The sequence below is a fragment of the Sciurus carolinensis genome, chromosome 2, assembly GCF_902686445.1.
Source record: "Sciurus carolinensis chromosome 2, mSciCar1.2, whole genome shotgun sequence".
NCBI lineage: Eukaryota > Metazoa > Chordata > Mammalia > Rodentia > Sciuridae > Sciurus > Sciurus carolinensis.
Genome location: NC_062214.1, coordinates 194,815,615 through 194,831,436, shown reverse-complemented (window position 1 = coordinate 194,831,436; position 15,822 = coordinate 194,815,615). Strand labels below are relative to the sequence as shown.

The 15,822-nt window shown below is 56.5% G+C and overlaps 1 protein-coding gene across 2 annotated transcripts in view; it reads right to left on the bottom strand.

Annotated features, from left to right (window-relative positions):
• Eml1 (EMAP like 1) overlaps positions 1-10,737 on the bottom strand; it is a 164,110-nt gene extending 153,373 nt beyond the window's left edge. Inside the window, exon 1 of one of the 2 annotated variants that reach the window (XM_047539683.1) lies at positions 10,457-10,737. In XM_047539683.1, the coding sequence (XP_047395639.1) occupies positions 10,457-10,514 (58 nt within the window). In that variant the 5' untranslated portion in view covers positions 10,515-10,737. Of the gene's footprint in view, positions 1-8,505; positions 8,686-10,456 lie in introns of those variants that run through there. The other variant, XM_047539684.1, reaches the window with a different exon arrangement.
• Positions 10,738-15,822: the final 5,085 nt, after the last annotated feature.

Sequence of the window (15,822 nt, the reverse complement as noted above, 5' to 3'; positions counted from 1 at the left end):
GTTTGGGATCTGCGGACCACAGCCATGGGTCGCCCTGCGGCCTCCCCACCCAATTCCCTCTCTTGTGCCTTAGCAAAGAAACCGTCAAATGAAATGTTTTGACCATTAACAGCCAATAAGGTTCTCTTGTGATGCTTTTCCTTGCTGGTCTTGCGACCAAGTCCTTCAGAAATCTATTTTTGTGCTCCCCCACCCACTAGACAACACAAACCATTTCTCACAATTCTGGAGGCCGGAGACCTGAGATCGGAGTTGGCAGAGTTGGTTTCTTCTGCAGCCTCTCTCCTTGGCCTACAAATGACCGTGTCCCTATTTGTCCCTTCTCTGTCTCTGTCCCAATGTCTTTAAAACTGGGGGGGGGGGGGGGGGGAGGATTTTTAAAAAACTGACAGGTAACAGTGTGTGACCTTGTTACGTAGAGCGTCATGTTTTGAAGTGTACATGCCTCGCGGAACGGTTACGTCTAGCTTAGTAGCAAGCGCGGTAGCTCATTTACTTACCATTGTTTGTGCTGAGAGAACAGAACACCCACACTACATTGTTCAAGAATGCAGGATATCCTCATTAACTAGTCACTTGCTATACACAGACATCTTGAACTGTATTCCTCCTAACTACAATTATGTGTCCTTTACCCAAGACCTCTGCCCCTCCTCTGCTGCCCCAGGCCCCTGGTGCCCACCCTTCTACTTCAGGGGATCAACCTTTTTCAGATTCCACATATGACTGACCTCATGGTGTTTGTCTTTCAGTGTCTCGCTTATTTCACTAACAGAGGTTCATCCTGTGCTAGGTCATTCATGTGCTCACAAATGCAGGATTTCATCTTTCTGTGGCTGCACAGTATTCCACTGCATAAGTGGCTGAATTTTTTTTTTATCTATTCATCCACTGATGAACACTGAGGCCCGACCACAATTCTTTCCATAGGACCTCAGAAGCCCAGGCGAGGTGTGGGGCGTGGCTCTGTGGTAGAGTGCTTGCCTAGCATGAGCAAGGCCCGGGTTCAGTCCCCAGCACCAAACAAACCAAACCCCAACCAAACAAAACCTCACAGGCACCTAACGCATACATAGACCAATGGGACGAATGAGATTACATCCGAAGGGAATACTGACGTCGACAGGTGAAGACACAACCTGAAGGTGAGGAGACACCGCTAACACTGGGTGCCCAGCCTATCCCTGGGCTCTGCCTCTGTGGAGTCAGCCGACGCACCATCAAAACATTTGAAAAAGATGTGATGTGATTCTGTCCTGCCCCATGTAGCAAGGTCTAAACTGGTTCTGCCTATACTGAATAGGTGTAGGCATTTTTTTTTTTTTTTGTCATCTTTCATTAAATAACTCAGTGTAACAACCATTTCCATCGCTCACACTGCCTTAGCCATTGTGCATAATCTAGAGATGAGCGAAAGTGCGGGGAAGATGTGTGAAGCAACATGGATTCTGGCATCCTGGTAACCTCAGGGCCTGGTGGTCCCCTGAGGACACCAAGGCAGGACTGTGTACATCTGACATGCGCTTCATATGCAGAGCATACTAAGGAACTCAAACAGCTCAACAGCAAGATACCAAGGAATTCAATTAAAATGGGCAAAAGACTTGAATAGACATTTCTCAAAAAGACACACAACTGGCCAACAGGTATATAAAAAAATGTCCAACGTCATCTCTCATCAGTGCAACACAAATTGAAACCACAACAGGAAAGCACCTCAGTCCTGCTGGAGAGGCTGTTATCCGACAGAGCACAGCGAGTGTTGACCAGATGTGAAGAAACAGGAGCCCTGCACACTGTGGGTATAAATTAAAAGTCATTTTGGAAAGCAGTTGGAGGTTCCTCAAAAACTAAAACCAGAGCTACCATAGGACCCCATTGCCCACTTTCGGTCTATCACCAAAGGCAGTGAAATCGGGATGTAGGAGAGACTCCTGTGCACCCAAGGCCACTGCAGCACCACTCAACGTGACTAAGACGTGGCCATCCTCAGCGTCCGTCAGTGGATGGGTGGATATTTTTGTGCTTTGAAGTGCAAATTCAAGTTACTGGAGAGAAGGATGGTTTGAAAGATCTTGCCCTGTGCTTTGTGATTTGCATGTTGGAAATCTCATGATCTTCATTTTAGATGCTGGCTGACGGCAGCTCACACAACATATGTACCATGAAGATTTCACAATTAAAATGGATTTCTTTTTTTAAAGGGGGTGGGGGAAGCAGCCAGGCCTGGTGGCAGATGCCTGTATCTCAGCAGCTCGGGAGGCTGAGACGAGAGGATTGCAAGTTTGAGGCAAGTTTGCAGCAATTTGGTGAGGTCCTAAGCAACTTAGTGAAACCCTATCTCAAAATAAAAAGGAGTGGGGATGGGGCTCAGTGACAAAGTGCCCCTGGGTTTGATCCTCAGCACCAACAAAACAAATTGTCAGTTGGGAAAAAGCTCAGAGGGTAGATATGATTTCTGTTCTCTCCTGGAGGGCTGTCCCCACCCTCTCGCCTCCAGTGAGATGCCAGTGGTAATGAAGTCTGTCCCTTCCTGGAGGGAGCATTAGTTGCCATGCTGGTGTCTTCTCGGCAGCAGGGACTGGAAAAACATGGGTCCGTGCTGATGTATGTTGCTGAGCCACCATGAGGGGACCTGTCCTGGAGAATCACCAGCTGCAAAATGAACCTGCATGAGCCAGAAACACCTTTCCTGCTTTGCAGCATGGCAATTAGATTTTCCACCATATTCCAAGCCCATCCCAACTTATAGTCGATTCCATAAGAAACAGGCTGTTCTGATAAATTTTAATATTTGAAATAAACACAAAGTGCAAACCCCTGAAAACTGACCTGTGCAACCACAGATATTCTACCTTCTTCTACAACCAACATTCAGTTTGTTTGGACTGTATAGAATCAGGGAAAATGCCAGCTAGGGGGGCTACAAATGCAGCTCTGTTTCTTTTTAAAAATACAATTAAAAAAAAAAAAAAAACCTAACTTTCTGCCTCAAGAATGCTCAATCCAGATTGACCCAAGACTTTGAAAGAACCTAGGGAGGTTTCCGTTTCTAAGCTGAATTCTTAACAGCCTCTGACCTGTATTTATTGTCGTCCATGAAAAAGCCCCCAAGGGTTTTCGGGCACAGGGCAGGCTCTAGCAAAACTCATTCCTTTGCTGCTCAGAGGTCCCGGGGCCTGTGGGACAGTGGGACGGTGGACCAAGCGGATGTGGGAACTCAGGCCACGTATGCACGTCCACTGTAGGCCAGTGATCACCAATGAGTAGCCCCCCTGAGTCCAGGAGGGGAGAGAGGCCTGTCCATGGTCACCTGGACACCTGCAGCTTACCTGGACATGCCAGCAAGCAGCACAGGAGCCCAGGCTAGCAACATTCAATGCCATTACCCAGCGGAAGGGGCAGGAGGGGAAGATAGGTGCTCCCAGGGTGCAGCGTCCCCTGAGAGCTGCAGAACTCAGGGAAGGGTCCCTAGAGGAGGCTGGAGGCCCCAAACCTCGATGACGAGCTGACTTTGAGCAGGAGAAAAGAAAGGGTCACTCAGCAGAGTGTCCCCGGGAGGGGTGGTTGTTAGGCAATATAGCCTGAGAACCACCCTTGCCAAGTGACTTGGAGCCAGTGTGTCCTCCTCTTGGGCCTCAGTTTCCCTCCTGAAGGCACAGGGAGCCTAAGGTAGGAAGTGTGGCATGAACCACGACAGGGCCCTGGGTTCTTCCTGCATCTGCCCCGCCCCCCAGCCAGCCCTTCTTGTGAGGTCCTAAGATGCTACCCAGGGTAATACCTTCATGCCACCTACGTCACAGGTGCCCAGCGCGTCTCTAGCAACAGTCTAAAGGTCCATGCCCGATCAGCATGATAACTGACCTCTAGTTGGGGAGCCACAGCAACAGAAGCAGCATGCACGTAAGCCAGTGGAACGGAAAAGAAGACAGAGACAAACCACACAGATACAGGTGTGTGACCCTCCACAAAGGCGCCAAAACATACTGGAATAAAGACAGCCTTTTTAACAAATGGTGCTGGGGAGACTGGATATCCATATATAGAAGAATGAAACTTGATCCCTCTCTCTCACTCAATGCAAAAGTCCACTCAAAGTGGATCGAAGACCTCAGAACTACACTAGCAACGTGCAAATGCGAGAAGAAAGCATAAAGGTGCAGGCGGCTTAACGAGACCCCGAAAGCTCAAGAAATAAACCAAGAATCAGTAAGTGGGATGGCATCAAATTAAAAAGCTTCTGCACCGCAGAGGAAAGGAGCGTGTGGAGAGACAGACTACAGAACGGGAGAAGACCTTCGCCAGCCACTCCTACCAGAGGATTCACATCCAGAATGTATGAAGAACTCAAAAACTTAACACCCCCCAGAAGATTCCATCAAATGGACAAATGAACCAACAGACATTTCTCAAAAGAATAAATACCAATGACCAACAAACATATGAAAAAATATTCATCCTTAGTAAAGATCCTCAGTAATCAGGGAAATGCAAATCAAAACAACTCTGAGATTTCCTCTCACCCCAGTTAGAATGGCAATCATCAAGAATACAAATAACAATAAATGCTGGTGAGGATGTGGAGAGAGGAACACTTGTACATTGATGGTAGGATTGCAAATTAGGGCAACCACTATGGAAATCAGTACGAGTTTCCTCAAAAGGCTACGAATATAGCCACCATGTCACCCAGCTGTCCCACTCCTTGGTATTTATCCAAAAGAACTAAAATCAGCACACTATAGCAAAGCATGCATACCAATGTTTATAGCAGCAAGACTCACAATAGCCAAGTTATGGAACCAGCGTAGGGGTCCCTCAACAGGCAAACGGGTGAGGAAAATGTGGTGTATGTACAGGCAGGGTTCTACTTCAGCATGAAGAATGAGATCATGTCCTCTGCTGGTAAATGGAACTCGAACACATCATGCTAAGTGAAGTAAGCCAGACTCCCAAAGTCAAGGGCTGAGTGTTTTCTCTCATATGTGGAAGCTAGAGAGAAGAAAAAGGAATTTAAAAAGGGGGATCTCATGAAATTAGAAGGGAGACAGTGGAGGCTGGGTGTCACCCCACCCCACAGAGAAGACAACTGAGGGTCAGGGGCAACGTGTCCATGGTGGGCACAGAACCTCCTCTGATCCAGGATTTTCTCCACACTGACTCGCTTTCACAGATGGAAACTGAGCCATTGCCAGGTCTCTCCTGGTCACCCCTAGACTCCTGAAGATGAGCAGCCTGTCCTCTGGGTCTTCCTAATGGGGAGGCCGTCTCTGGCCTCAGCCTCCCCTGCCTTCTCTAGCCCTCTTACCCAGCGATGGCTAGATCTCCATTTAGCCACTGTCGCCCATCTCCCAAGTCAGCCTCACGCTCTCTCCTCAGGACCATATGACCTCTCACCCTCCAGATTCTGTCTTCAGTCCTCCCATCCACCGCAACGAAGCAATCCAGCTTCAGAGCACTCATTGGCTCCCTACTGCACAAGGGAGGAAGACTGAGTTTACACAGGAGGAGAAAGAGGGCCAGCCTGCTGGCTGAGCTGTACTCAGGTCAGGGTCTGTCTTTATCATATCCTCCTCAGCAGAGTGAATGCCCACCCATCACGGAGTCTCAGAGATGCTAAATGAGTTGCCCAAGGCCACAGAGCCAGGGAGCAGCAGAGCAGGGATCCCAACTCTGGGCTGGGATCCACCTACATTCTTTGCTCTCTGAGACACAGCAGCCTGCTCTTTGGCGTTGCTGGAAACCTTCCCGACACCAGGGTGGGCGGGGTGGGGGAGGGGCTGACAGCAGGAAGACCGGCTTCACTTCCTGCAGAGGGGGAAAGGGTACATCTCAAGGTCAAAGGCAGGAAGAGACAATCAACAGACCCAGGATGTGTGGAGCCAGTCCTGTCTGCCCCCCACCCCCTCCCCGTGCCCCAACCCCACATGGCAGGCAGGTGCTAAGCACTTTCAGATCCTGACACCAGACCCAGTGAGGGTCACTGCAAGTCCCCTATTTTACAGATGAGGACACTGAGGCTCAGTAGGTGCCTGCCCTGCACCTCAGAGGCAGAGCTGGGCCTGGAATGCAGGCAACTGTAAAGGACGCGCCTTCACTGGCCGCAGTGTGGGCTGGCGGTTCCTGCTATAAATATGGTGCTGACTCCCTGGTAACTCTAGCCTGGTGCTTGCCCTCCCAGGCGCCTGGCCATAAATCCCGGAGTGAGCCCGCCACCTCCTGCTGCGCTCCTGCTCTGCGGAATTTTCCCGATGCCCTAACAAGGTACCACATTTTTTTTCCCTACAGGCTCCAAATTATTGTGGGCAGTATTGAGCTAGTTGTCTCTGAAGTGAGGGGGGTGATGCGGCAGACAGGAGCCACAAAGCCCTCCAGGAGGCCAGTCCGGCAGGGTGGGACCCCCAGGAGAGGGAGCCAGACAGGGCTCTGTGCAAACAGAGTGCAGGAGACTTGCATTCAAATCTCTGCTTTAGCAGATGACCTTGGGCAAGTCCTGTGCCTCTCTGAGCTTGTTTCCTTAACTGCACTCAGCAGCTAGGCTGACATGCCCTCAATGTCCAGGACACAGCAGATAATTTGGTCCCTTTGTTTCTTTCTCTGGGTGGCAGCTTAACTAATGGTTGAATAATAATAACTACAGCTAACAAGAAGCTAGGCATTATCTTAAGTGTGTCACGTGATTTCCATCATTTAATTCTTACTGCATCACGAGGAGCTGATGTTCTATTACTATCCCCGTTTAACAGATGAGAAAACAGAGACACCATGCTCTTGTGTAATCTGCCCAAGGTCACACAGATTGTGGGTGGAGAACTGAGATGTTCCCGTTTTTGGCACAGGTTCAGGGACTGCTGACAGAAAATAGGTAGAAGCATCTCAGGGCATCCTGGGTCCTGGCCATCAGGCCCCATAAGCAATGCTCCCCCAGCAGCCTGCCTGGACTTCTGCAGACCTGGCTCAGTGTTAGGTCCCAAGATCAGAGACAAAGACCACCACACGGATTTTATCACCAGGGTAACCAAGCCCAGAGTCTGCCCAGGGCCACTGTTCTGGCCAGGACAGACAGAGTTGGGATGGAGCCCTGTCCTGCCTCCAAACCCAAACACCCCTGTCCTGGGCAGTGAGGGACAGTGAGGCCCACAACTCCCCTGTCCCCAGGTCACACACAGGCACTCGGCACCCATTCCATCGCCCCGACGGGCTAAATATTGTCCCTGCCTTCCTGAAATACTCATCTTCTTGCGGCTGGCTTTACAAGCTGCTGAAAGCAGGGCCATGTCCCTGGTGAAGGGAGAGTGCTATTCCGGGTGCGCGTCAGGTGTGGGCACGGCCAGCCAGAAGGGGCTGTCTGCCGGCTCCCCCAGCTCTGGCGGCCTGAGCAGCCAGGGAGCAATGCCTGGCAGCCGCACGGCTGGCGCCTGATGGTAGAGGGCAAGGTGGGGCTGCTTTTGTCCGGGTTCCCCTCCCACACACACACAGCCAGGCCCAGGCACTGGGACCTGCCCTGTGCTGCACACAACCTACCCCAGCAGCTCCCAGACGGCTTGGCAGGCCCAAGAATCTCCAAGGCAGGGCTTGAGGATAAGGCCTCTGGATCAGAGGCAATCCGCGGCTTCCAAAGGAAGCCCTGGCGGGAGAGGTGCCCAGGTCTCCCGTCTCTCTGGGCTCCTGCCCTGGGTGCCCACTTGCTTCGGTACACAGAGCCATGACCGCTCATCACACACTGGACCCTGGCAAACCCTTTCATACATCATCGCGTTAAATCACCACTGTCTCCATTTTCACCTGGGGACACAAGCTCAGAGAAGTGAAGCCACTTGCCCAAGGTCACCGGACATGGAAACGAAGGAACTGCAATTGAACCCAAAGAGCCCAACTCCAGAGTCCCTACACAACCCCTGGATTTGGTTGTCCACAGCCCCCCTCCACCCAAGGCTGCTCCAAGGAATGCCTACTTCAGAGCTGGACCAGGGCAGCCAATCACCACCGCAGCCTCTCTCCCAAGAAAAGGTGGAGAGCATGTGGCAGGCCCAGAATCCAACCCCTCTCCACTCCCCGGGCCATTTCTAACCTAGAGGATTCGGGGGCTCGGGGAGCTCGCCTCATGCTGGTGGGCAGGGGGCTCAGGAATTCCCAGCCATCTCAGACTCTCACGGAATCTATGAACTGTGCCCCAGTTAAATGTTCACGCTCATTTGCACGTGGTGTCAAGGGCCTGTGGCACCCTGAGCCACCTGGGGTCTGGCCGGGTCTAGGTCCCTCCCTCCCGTGGCCTGCAACTCCCCTCCCCGGGCTGGCAGCCTGGGACTTCCTGCCCTGGCCGCTGGGAAGCAGGGGTGTGGAAGAACTGGACTTTGAAAGCCAAGTGTTCCCCAGGCTTGCTTGTGAGGAAGGGGGTCCGGCTCACAGCTGCCTGCAGCCCGCGGGGGCCCAGTGCCCTCCGCGACCGGCGGCTTCGGCTCTGCAACCGGAGCCATGGCGAGTAAATATAGCGCTGCCACTCACCAGCTGAGGGGCCCTCGCCGTCCGACATGGTGCTGAAGATGGGGCAGCCGCTGGCCACCAGCCTGCAGGGACACTCAGAGTCCTCAGGGGCTGTCGCCCACCCGGTAGGAATTGGGGCCACTCCGTGTCCAGCCCCTAGGCAGTGTCCCGCCTCGGCTGGCCTGGCCACCCCCCCATGCTGGGCTGGGCAGATAAGAGCACGCTTCAGTGCCAGGAGCCCGTGCGATTGGTGGATAATTCTGGGCACTGCCCTCCCCTGCCTGGGGCCTCTCCCAGGCAGCCCCGGAATGTTGCTTGAGAAGCTGCTGCACCCCTAATGCACGGAGGGTCCCCAGGACCCCAGTTCCCGGGGACTCCAGAATGCCTGCTCGTTCTCTGCCTGAGACTGATTCTGCCCACCCAGCCGAGGACATGTCTGGCCATGTGATGCCCCCGGCTCAAGCGTGCAGGTACCAGGAGCCACACTGAGTGCTGCTGCTCTTGTCCTGGTCCCTGCGTGCTCTCCGGATGGTCACACCACATCCATGACACGGATGGGGTTAAGTGGCCCACCCAAGGCAATCCGGCCCCGAGGGGTGTAACTGGGACCGGGAGCCAGGCTGTCTGTCTCCAAAGCCACAGGAAGGCCTGACCTGGCCTTTGATTGTTTGGCCAAGAGCAGCCACACCGTGGAGCACCTACTGGGTGCTGAGTGCTCCATATGTATGGGGGGACAGCAGGGATGGAAAGGGGTCCCCCAGGCAGCCAAGTGATTCCAAGGTGCTCAGACATTTCGGTGCGAGAACACACTCCCACGAGCACTCAGGATGTGCTCGCCACGTGCTTGGTTAAGAGCTAGTGCAGCCCCCTTGTGGGTCCCCCTAAGGTGAAGGGCAGGTCCAGCTAAGGGTCAGAGACTCAGAAGCATCGCCCCAGGGTGATGGCTCTACTGGACACCCAGGTTTGAGGTCCACCCAGTCCTGCTACAGAGCACAGAGGGAACCGGGTGACTGACAGAGAAGAGAGAAGAGCTGGTGCGACCTCGGGGCAGAGATGCCTGGGCTTCCAGAAGAGCCAACAATTCAGTTCCCTTGTCATGGGACAAAACAGGTTTTCCAGGGCAGAGGGAATCCAGGAAGAGGGACCAGCAGGCGCAAGGGTCAGAGGTGGCTAAGCTGATACAAGAGTGTCAGGGATTCCCTGCTGGGGCTGAAGGTGGTGGCAATCCCCAGGGAACCAGGATTGTGCTTGTGGAAGGGAGGTGTTCAGGGCTGGGGAAATCAGGGGCAGAGGCTGATGCTGATGCTGGGGACAACCAGTCCGGGAAAACGGGAGTGTGAGGAGCATCAGTGCATGGTGCCTAGGCCCCTCCCCGCGCCCCTCCTCCCGCTTCCCCATCTGGATGCCATCCCAGGACTACTCAGTCCCAGCTGGAAGCCCAGCTGCTCTGTGGGCAGGGTGTGTGGGCAGGGCAGCATGGGCACCAGGGGAGAAGCAGATGTGGGTCTCAAGGAGAGAAGCCAATTTCCCCCTCAAGATCCTTGCCCCGGGGGATGGGTCCTTGAAGACTAACAGGTGGGGGGGTGTCAGATTTCGGATATGGCCCAGGTCAGCAGAGGTGGCACTGTTTCCCTGGTGCAGGGGAATGTCAGGGAAGGGGAGCTGGTGGCCAATGGAACTGTAACCAATTGCAGATATCAGAGGGCACAGGAGGCAGGGGCTGGGGTCAGGCCTGCCTCCTGGGTCCTGCCTTGATGAATGGCTTTGGGCCTCCACTATGGGTCCCTCTGTTCCCACATCTGCGGAGAACTAATGACACCTCCTGTGTGCCAGGCCATAGGCCAGGCTTGGGAGCAGGAAGAACCCCTGGCATTAGGCACGCGCAGTCCCATGTGACAATGCAGGGTACCTGCTCTGAGCCCCTGGCATGGGCAGATTCCATGGCGGAGCGCACCATGGAACAGTGACTTACCTCCAGGAGCCCCAGGAGACTGCCACAGTCCAGGCCAGACACCATGGGTATGCCACATGCCCTGGTGTGGGCTGCAGAAGAGAGATCCCAGGGAGGCCCTCTTCTTGGTCACCGCCAGGTGGGCTGCAGACACAGGGCTGGAAGGAGCCTGGTGGCAGACGGACCTGGGTCAAATGCCAGCTCTGCCAGCCCTCCCTGGTGACGAGAACAAGCCAGCCCCTGGCCTTGGTTTGCTGCGAGGGGCTGCAATGAAAAGGACACCAGGGCTGAGATGCCACCAAGGGGTGTCCCACCTCCCCACCCTACAGCCGTCTGTCTGTCTGTCCCTTCATTCCCCCCAAACAGACCGGCCGGTGCCTGCTCCTGTGTGTAGTCCACTTCCCCTTCCTGTCCCTGGCCCAAGTCCCTTCCTGTTCTCTTTATTGTGGGAACATGTGTTGCAGGGAAAAAACAACTTGGCTGGCCGCTCCTGAGGTCACCGCAGCGGCACAGGCCCCACACGCCAGCCGAGCGTGCAAGTGCATGTGGGGGTGCACTCAGGTGTGAGCATGCGTATGTGCACAGCAGTGTAATAGTGAGCGTGAGAATGTGTGTCCCCACGTGAGCACGAGCAGGCACGGTGTAGGAGCTTACGTGCATCAGGAGCGTGCGTGATGTGCGCGTTGCTACCAGTTCATCAGAAATCCCAATTCTCCCCAGCAGTCCATGTGCCCACCAGCCCCTGTGGGGTTACAAGTGTCTGATGCCAATTTCAACAACTACTTGGTGGGTGCCATGACATGGCGGCCCCTACTAGTGCTTGAAGAGTCCTGGGGGCAGCCTCTTGTGTGTGACTCGTGGCTCATGGGGGTACCACAAGTGGAGGAGCCAAGGTCAAGAAGGAAAGATGGGTGGTCAGAGAGGACCTCAGTAGAGAGTCCTCCGGGCAGAGACCTGGAGGTGAGGAACAGGGTGGAGCAGCAGGCAGGAGGACAAGGGCTGGTGGAGGGGAAGGGGCTTGGGACACCCCAGGAATGGTGGGAGAACTGGTTTCGAAGGAGCTGGGTCAATTTGACGTGGAAGAGGGCGATGGGAGGGGAGACCCATCTCCTGGACACCAGTGGGGCCAGCCCCAAGCTGGGCGTCAAATGAGGCAGGGCTGGAGAGGAGGCCCCACTCCCATCCCTGCCAACGCACACACTGCCCCCACCTCGCGAGTCCCACGTCTCCTCCCTGGTGGACACCCGCTTCTTTGTAGGCCTTGGGTTCCCCCTGTAAATAGAGGCAGAACAGTGGGTGAACATGGAGCCTCCGTTGGGGCCTTAGTGGCTACGACTGCAAGGCCAGGCCACATTGGGGAACCACACCTGCTAGGCACGTGGCCTTGAGCAGGTGCCTATGGCTGGACGGTGGTGAGGATGGGGTGCCTGGGGCTCGTCAGCGCCGGGCCAGTCACACTTGCGTGTCTTCCAGCGCCTCAGGCAGAGTAGACGCCTCCCTCCACGCAGCCTCACGAACCATAGCCACCCAGAGACAGGGACCATGGGAACGTGGGGACACACAGAGATGCTCACACACGGGGGTCCATAGGTGTGGGACTTACACGCTCACAGGGTACACACATACATGGACACACAGGGCTCACACACACACACACACACACACACACACACACACTCCAGCATAGCTTGGGAATTAATCTCCCCCACCCAGCCCAGACACCCGCAAGCTGACCACCACCTGGGTGGTCTTGGACAACCCTCCCAGCCTCCAGGCTCCTGGCCAGGAAAGAGGTCTGGGAGCCCCATCCAGCTGCACTGAGTGTCCCCGGGGTGTAAAGGGTGGGAACCTCCTGGGTCCCTTGGGGCTAACCCCTCATATCTGAGGCAGGGGCAGAGAAGTCACTGTCACTTGGTGAAGGGGGATGGTAGCTGTTGGGGAGGCCTCCCAAGCTCAAACTCCTGGCTTCCATAGCGGGGTGAGGCTCCCAGGGGTGGTGAGGTTGTGCCTCTGCTCTCTGGCCCTGGGAAGGGGCCCCCTTGTCTGTATTACAGGGGCCCTGGTTACAGAGCAGCTGGGCCAGGCTGGCCTCACGCAGGTACGCCACAGAGGTAAGGGCCACCACCAGCATCAATGCCCCTCCTCACCCAGTGAGGGGCTAGCCCTTTCCCCGGCCCCAGAGCCACCCAAGCCACACAGGCTCTGCCCTTGGGATGGGGATCGAGGGGCCCATATAGCTGCTTCATCCCTCTGGCCCCCCAAGTCAAACCATCAGAGGAGCTGGGCCCAAGGAGAGGAGCGGGAGGGAGATGGGCCGTAGGCCCCTGCCTACCCAGGCTGGACCTGGAACCCTTCCTGGCCTTCTGGAAGGCCAGGTGCTCCTGCTGCAGCTGTCCCCTCCCACGCCCAGGCCCCTCCAGGGTGGGTGCTGCCCAGCAAGCCAGCCCCAGTGGGCCTGGGCCTCCTCCTGGGCCCCACCCCCTGGTGAAGCTGCCCTCTCACTCCCAGGCTGCTCAGGTTGTGGGTGGCCACTACCTGGCTGCCTGGGGTCTGTCCGGCCTGCAGGGGCTGCCCAAGGAGGGCAGTGCCAGGCGTAGAGGGTGGTTTCCTAAAGCTTGAAGGACTTACAGGGAAGCGGCTTGTTCTGAAAGAAATCAGTGTTTTAATGCTCCAGTAAAGGCAGGGCCTCACTCCCCCTCCCTGATCCTGATCAGAGACATGTCCCTCCCTCAGTAGCAAACGTCCCCCAGCCCCAAGTAATCCCAGTGTCTGCCTGACACCCAGTTGGACATCCAGTTACTTTTGGACATCAAGGCAGAGATGCGAGGCTGCCCGAGGTCCAGCACAGGTCGGGGCAGATGTGGATTTAGGAGTCACCCAACCCAGGGAATCTTGAGATCCTCCTGACTATGGACCAGTGTAAAGGACTTAGTGCCCTCTAGACCATGCCTGCCAGGAGGAGCCAGCTCAGGCTCCCTGTCAAGCCCCCATCCAGAACCTTCCTAGGTGGGCAGCTAGTTGCTGGGACCATGGGGCATGGCCTTCGATCCACCCACATTGGCTCACTGCCTGGGAGAGCCACCAGCCCAGCACCTAGAGCAGAGAGGAAGAAAACTCCCACCTTTCCATGCTAGGTCAAACTCACTCAGCCCTGCAGACCAAGGTCCCTGAGGTCACCCCCAGCCCAGTCTGGGCTACCAGAGAGCTGGGATAGCCGGGTCAGTTCAGGGTCCCTCTTCAGGGGTCCCCTGAGAGTTGCAGCAGCGGGGTGCTAAGGAAGTACAAGCGTGGGGAGGCAAGGCCCCAGCCAGGGGTGAAGATCCCAAGCCTTGCGCCTACCCCGCATCCTTCAGGTTTGCCGGGGAGAAAAGACCCACTGCCTGCCGGTCACAGGGGCGGGCTCGGGACCCTCCGGAGTCGCTGGGGTGAGGAGGCACTCCCGACCTCCCCTTGAGCGTTTCCACCCAAAGCTCTCCCCTCCCCTCCGGTGGCCCGAGTCTGCTCCCGCGCACGGCTCGCCCCTCTGACCGCCTGCCAGCGTTCCACCGCCAGACCTGGACGGTCCCCAGACGCAGTGATGTGGGACCGCCGAGTGACCGCCGCACCGGCTCGGTGGCCGTGTCCCGGCGCGACCCTGCTCCTGCTAGCCCGGCAATCTCGCCGCGCCTCGGTGCCCCCGCGCCCCGTGACATGGGGACGCCAGACCCACCCCAATCTAGTGGTGAGGGGATGCCCGAGATGGCCGGGGCGGAGGTTCTGCCTTGCGCCCCCTCGCCTCCGCTCCGCCTGCAGGAGGTTGCGCTGGCGTCTGTGGGGCTGGTCCCCCGGGCCAGTCTGTCCCAATCCGGACCCCGCCGGCAGAAGAAGGCGCCGCCCACTCTGCCTCCGAGTGCTGCGCCGGGGCGCCCCCGTGCGGCCCCACGGGGGACTGCAGAAAAGCGCTCCCTCGCCTGCAGGTGCCAGGCAGTGAAGACGCTAGTAACAGCCAGCAGGTCTTGAGTTGAGCTGAGCTGGCTCACTCTGTGCCAAGCGCCACCCACGTGTGAACGATCTTAACTCCCTTGCCAACCCTCGGAAGTGAGTCCTGTTACTTGTCTTCCCTTACAGATGGCGAACTGGGGCCCAAGCAGCATGGCCAGTGACAGACAGATGGCGGCAGGACTCCAGACTGTCTGGCTTCAGAGCCTGTCAGAGCCTGGGGTTCAATCCCACCTGCCCTACCTGGGCCCTCACAGAAAGCTCCACTTGGGCTGGTGGCACCAGCCGATGCACATGGGGAGCAGCCCTGGGATGCCTAAAAAGAAGTTTCTGGTCCCACCCCAGAGACCACATCACCCAGCCTGGGTGACTCCTCCATTAAGCTGGGACTGAGAGCACCCTGGCCCACACAGATAGCCCATTCTGTGGCAGAAGAGTGCACTGGATAGTCAGGGTGGCACGCTGGCCCAAGGCAGGGAGGAGAGCCGGGGTGGGGTGCCAGGCTATCCCTGGCATCTGCCCCTCCAGCCCTTGGGTTCCAGTGCAGAGGGAAAGCTGTGCATGTTGAGCCCATGGCCTGCCTCTGGGCGCACAGGGCCATGGGTTGGAGTCTCACCTCCACCATGACCCAATTGTGTCTGTGGCCTTGCTCGCTCCACCTGTAAAATGGCACACACTCATTCTGTCCCTCTGGAGCATTTGAAGAAACAACGTGCAGACTCAGACTCAGAGCTTGCTGGGCATTTGCTACCTCAGGAGGCAAGGGGCATCCTGAGGTTCCTGGAAGGAGCCGACTCCCCAGAGGATGCTAGGTTGTGCCCTGCAGCACAGAGGTGTGGTGCCTGGGACCCCTCAGTGGGTGGCAAGAGGGGTGCTGTTCTGTGGGGTCACGTCGCGCTGTGGCAGGAAGCAGAGCCACAGTGGGGCACTGTGGTGGGGGCTGGCATGGGGATGCTGGTGGACTTCGGGAAAGGACAGTGAGGGAGGTCACAGCAGGGTAGGTGGGGAAGCAGTGCAGGGCTGGGGGTCCCATGTGGGGTGACCATGGGAAGGGGCTGCTTCTGGGCAGGGAGATGACAAGCAAGAGTGGCTTTGGCCAAGCACGTAGGCCAAACCCAGGCACGCCATTCTCAGGGTGGGCGGGGGTTCTAGGGCCCCCAGGGAGGGATTGGGGAGGGCACAGCTCAATGAGTCTGGCCAGGTGATCAGGTGGTCAGGCGAAGCGCTGAGGAGCAGGGGGCCACCCCCAGCCGGATGCTGCAGCTAGAAGGTGCCCAGAGCTGCGACAGAACTCTTGTGTTGGTGCCCATGAACCCCTGGGCTGGGGACAGGAACAGACCAGGAACACAACACGTGTCTCCCACTAGCGCCCCCAGGTCTGAACATGTCCCTTCCTCCCCTGAGTCTGT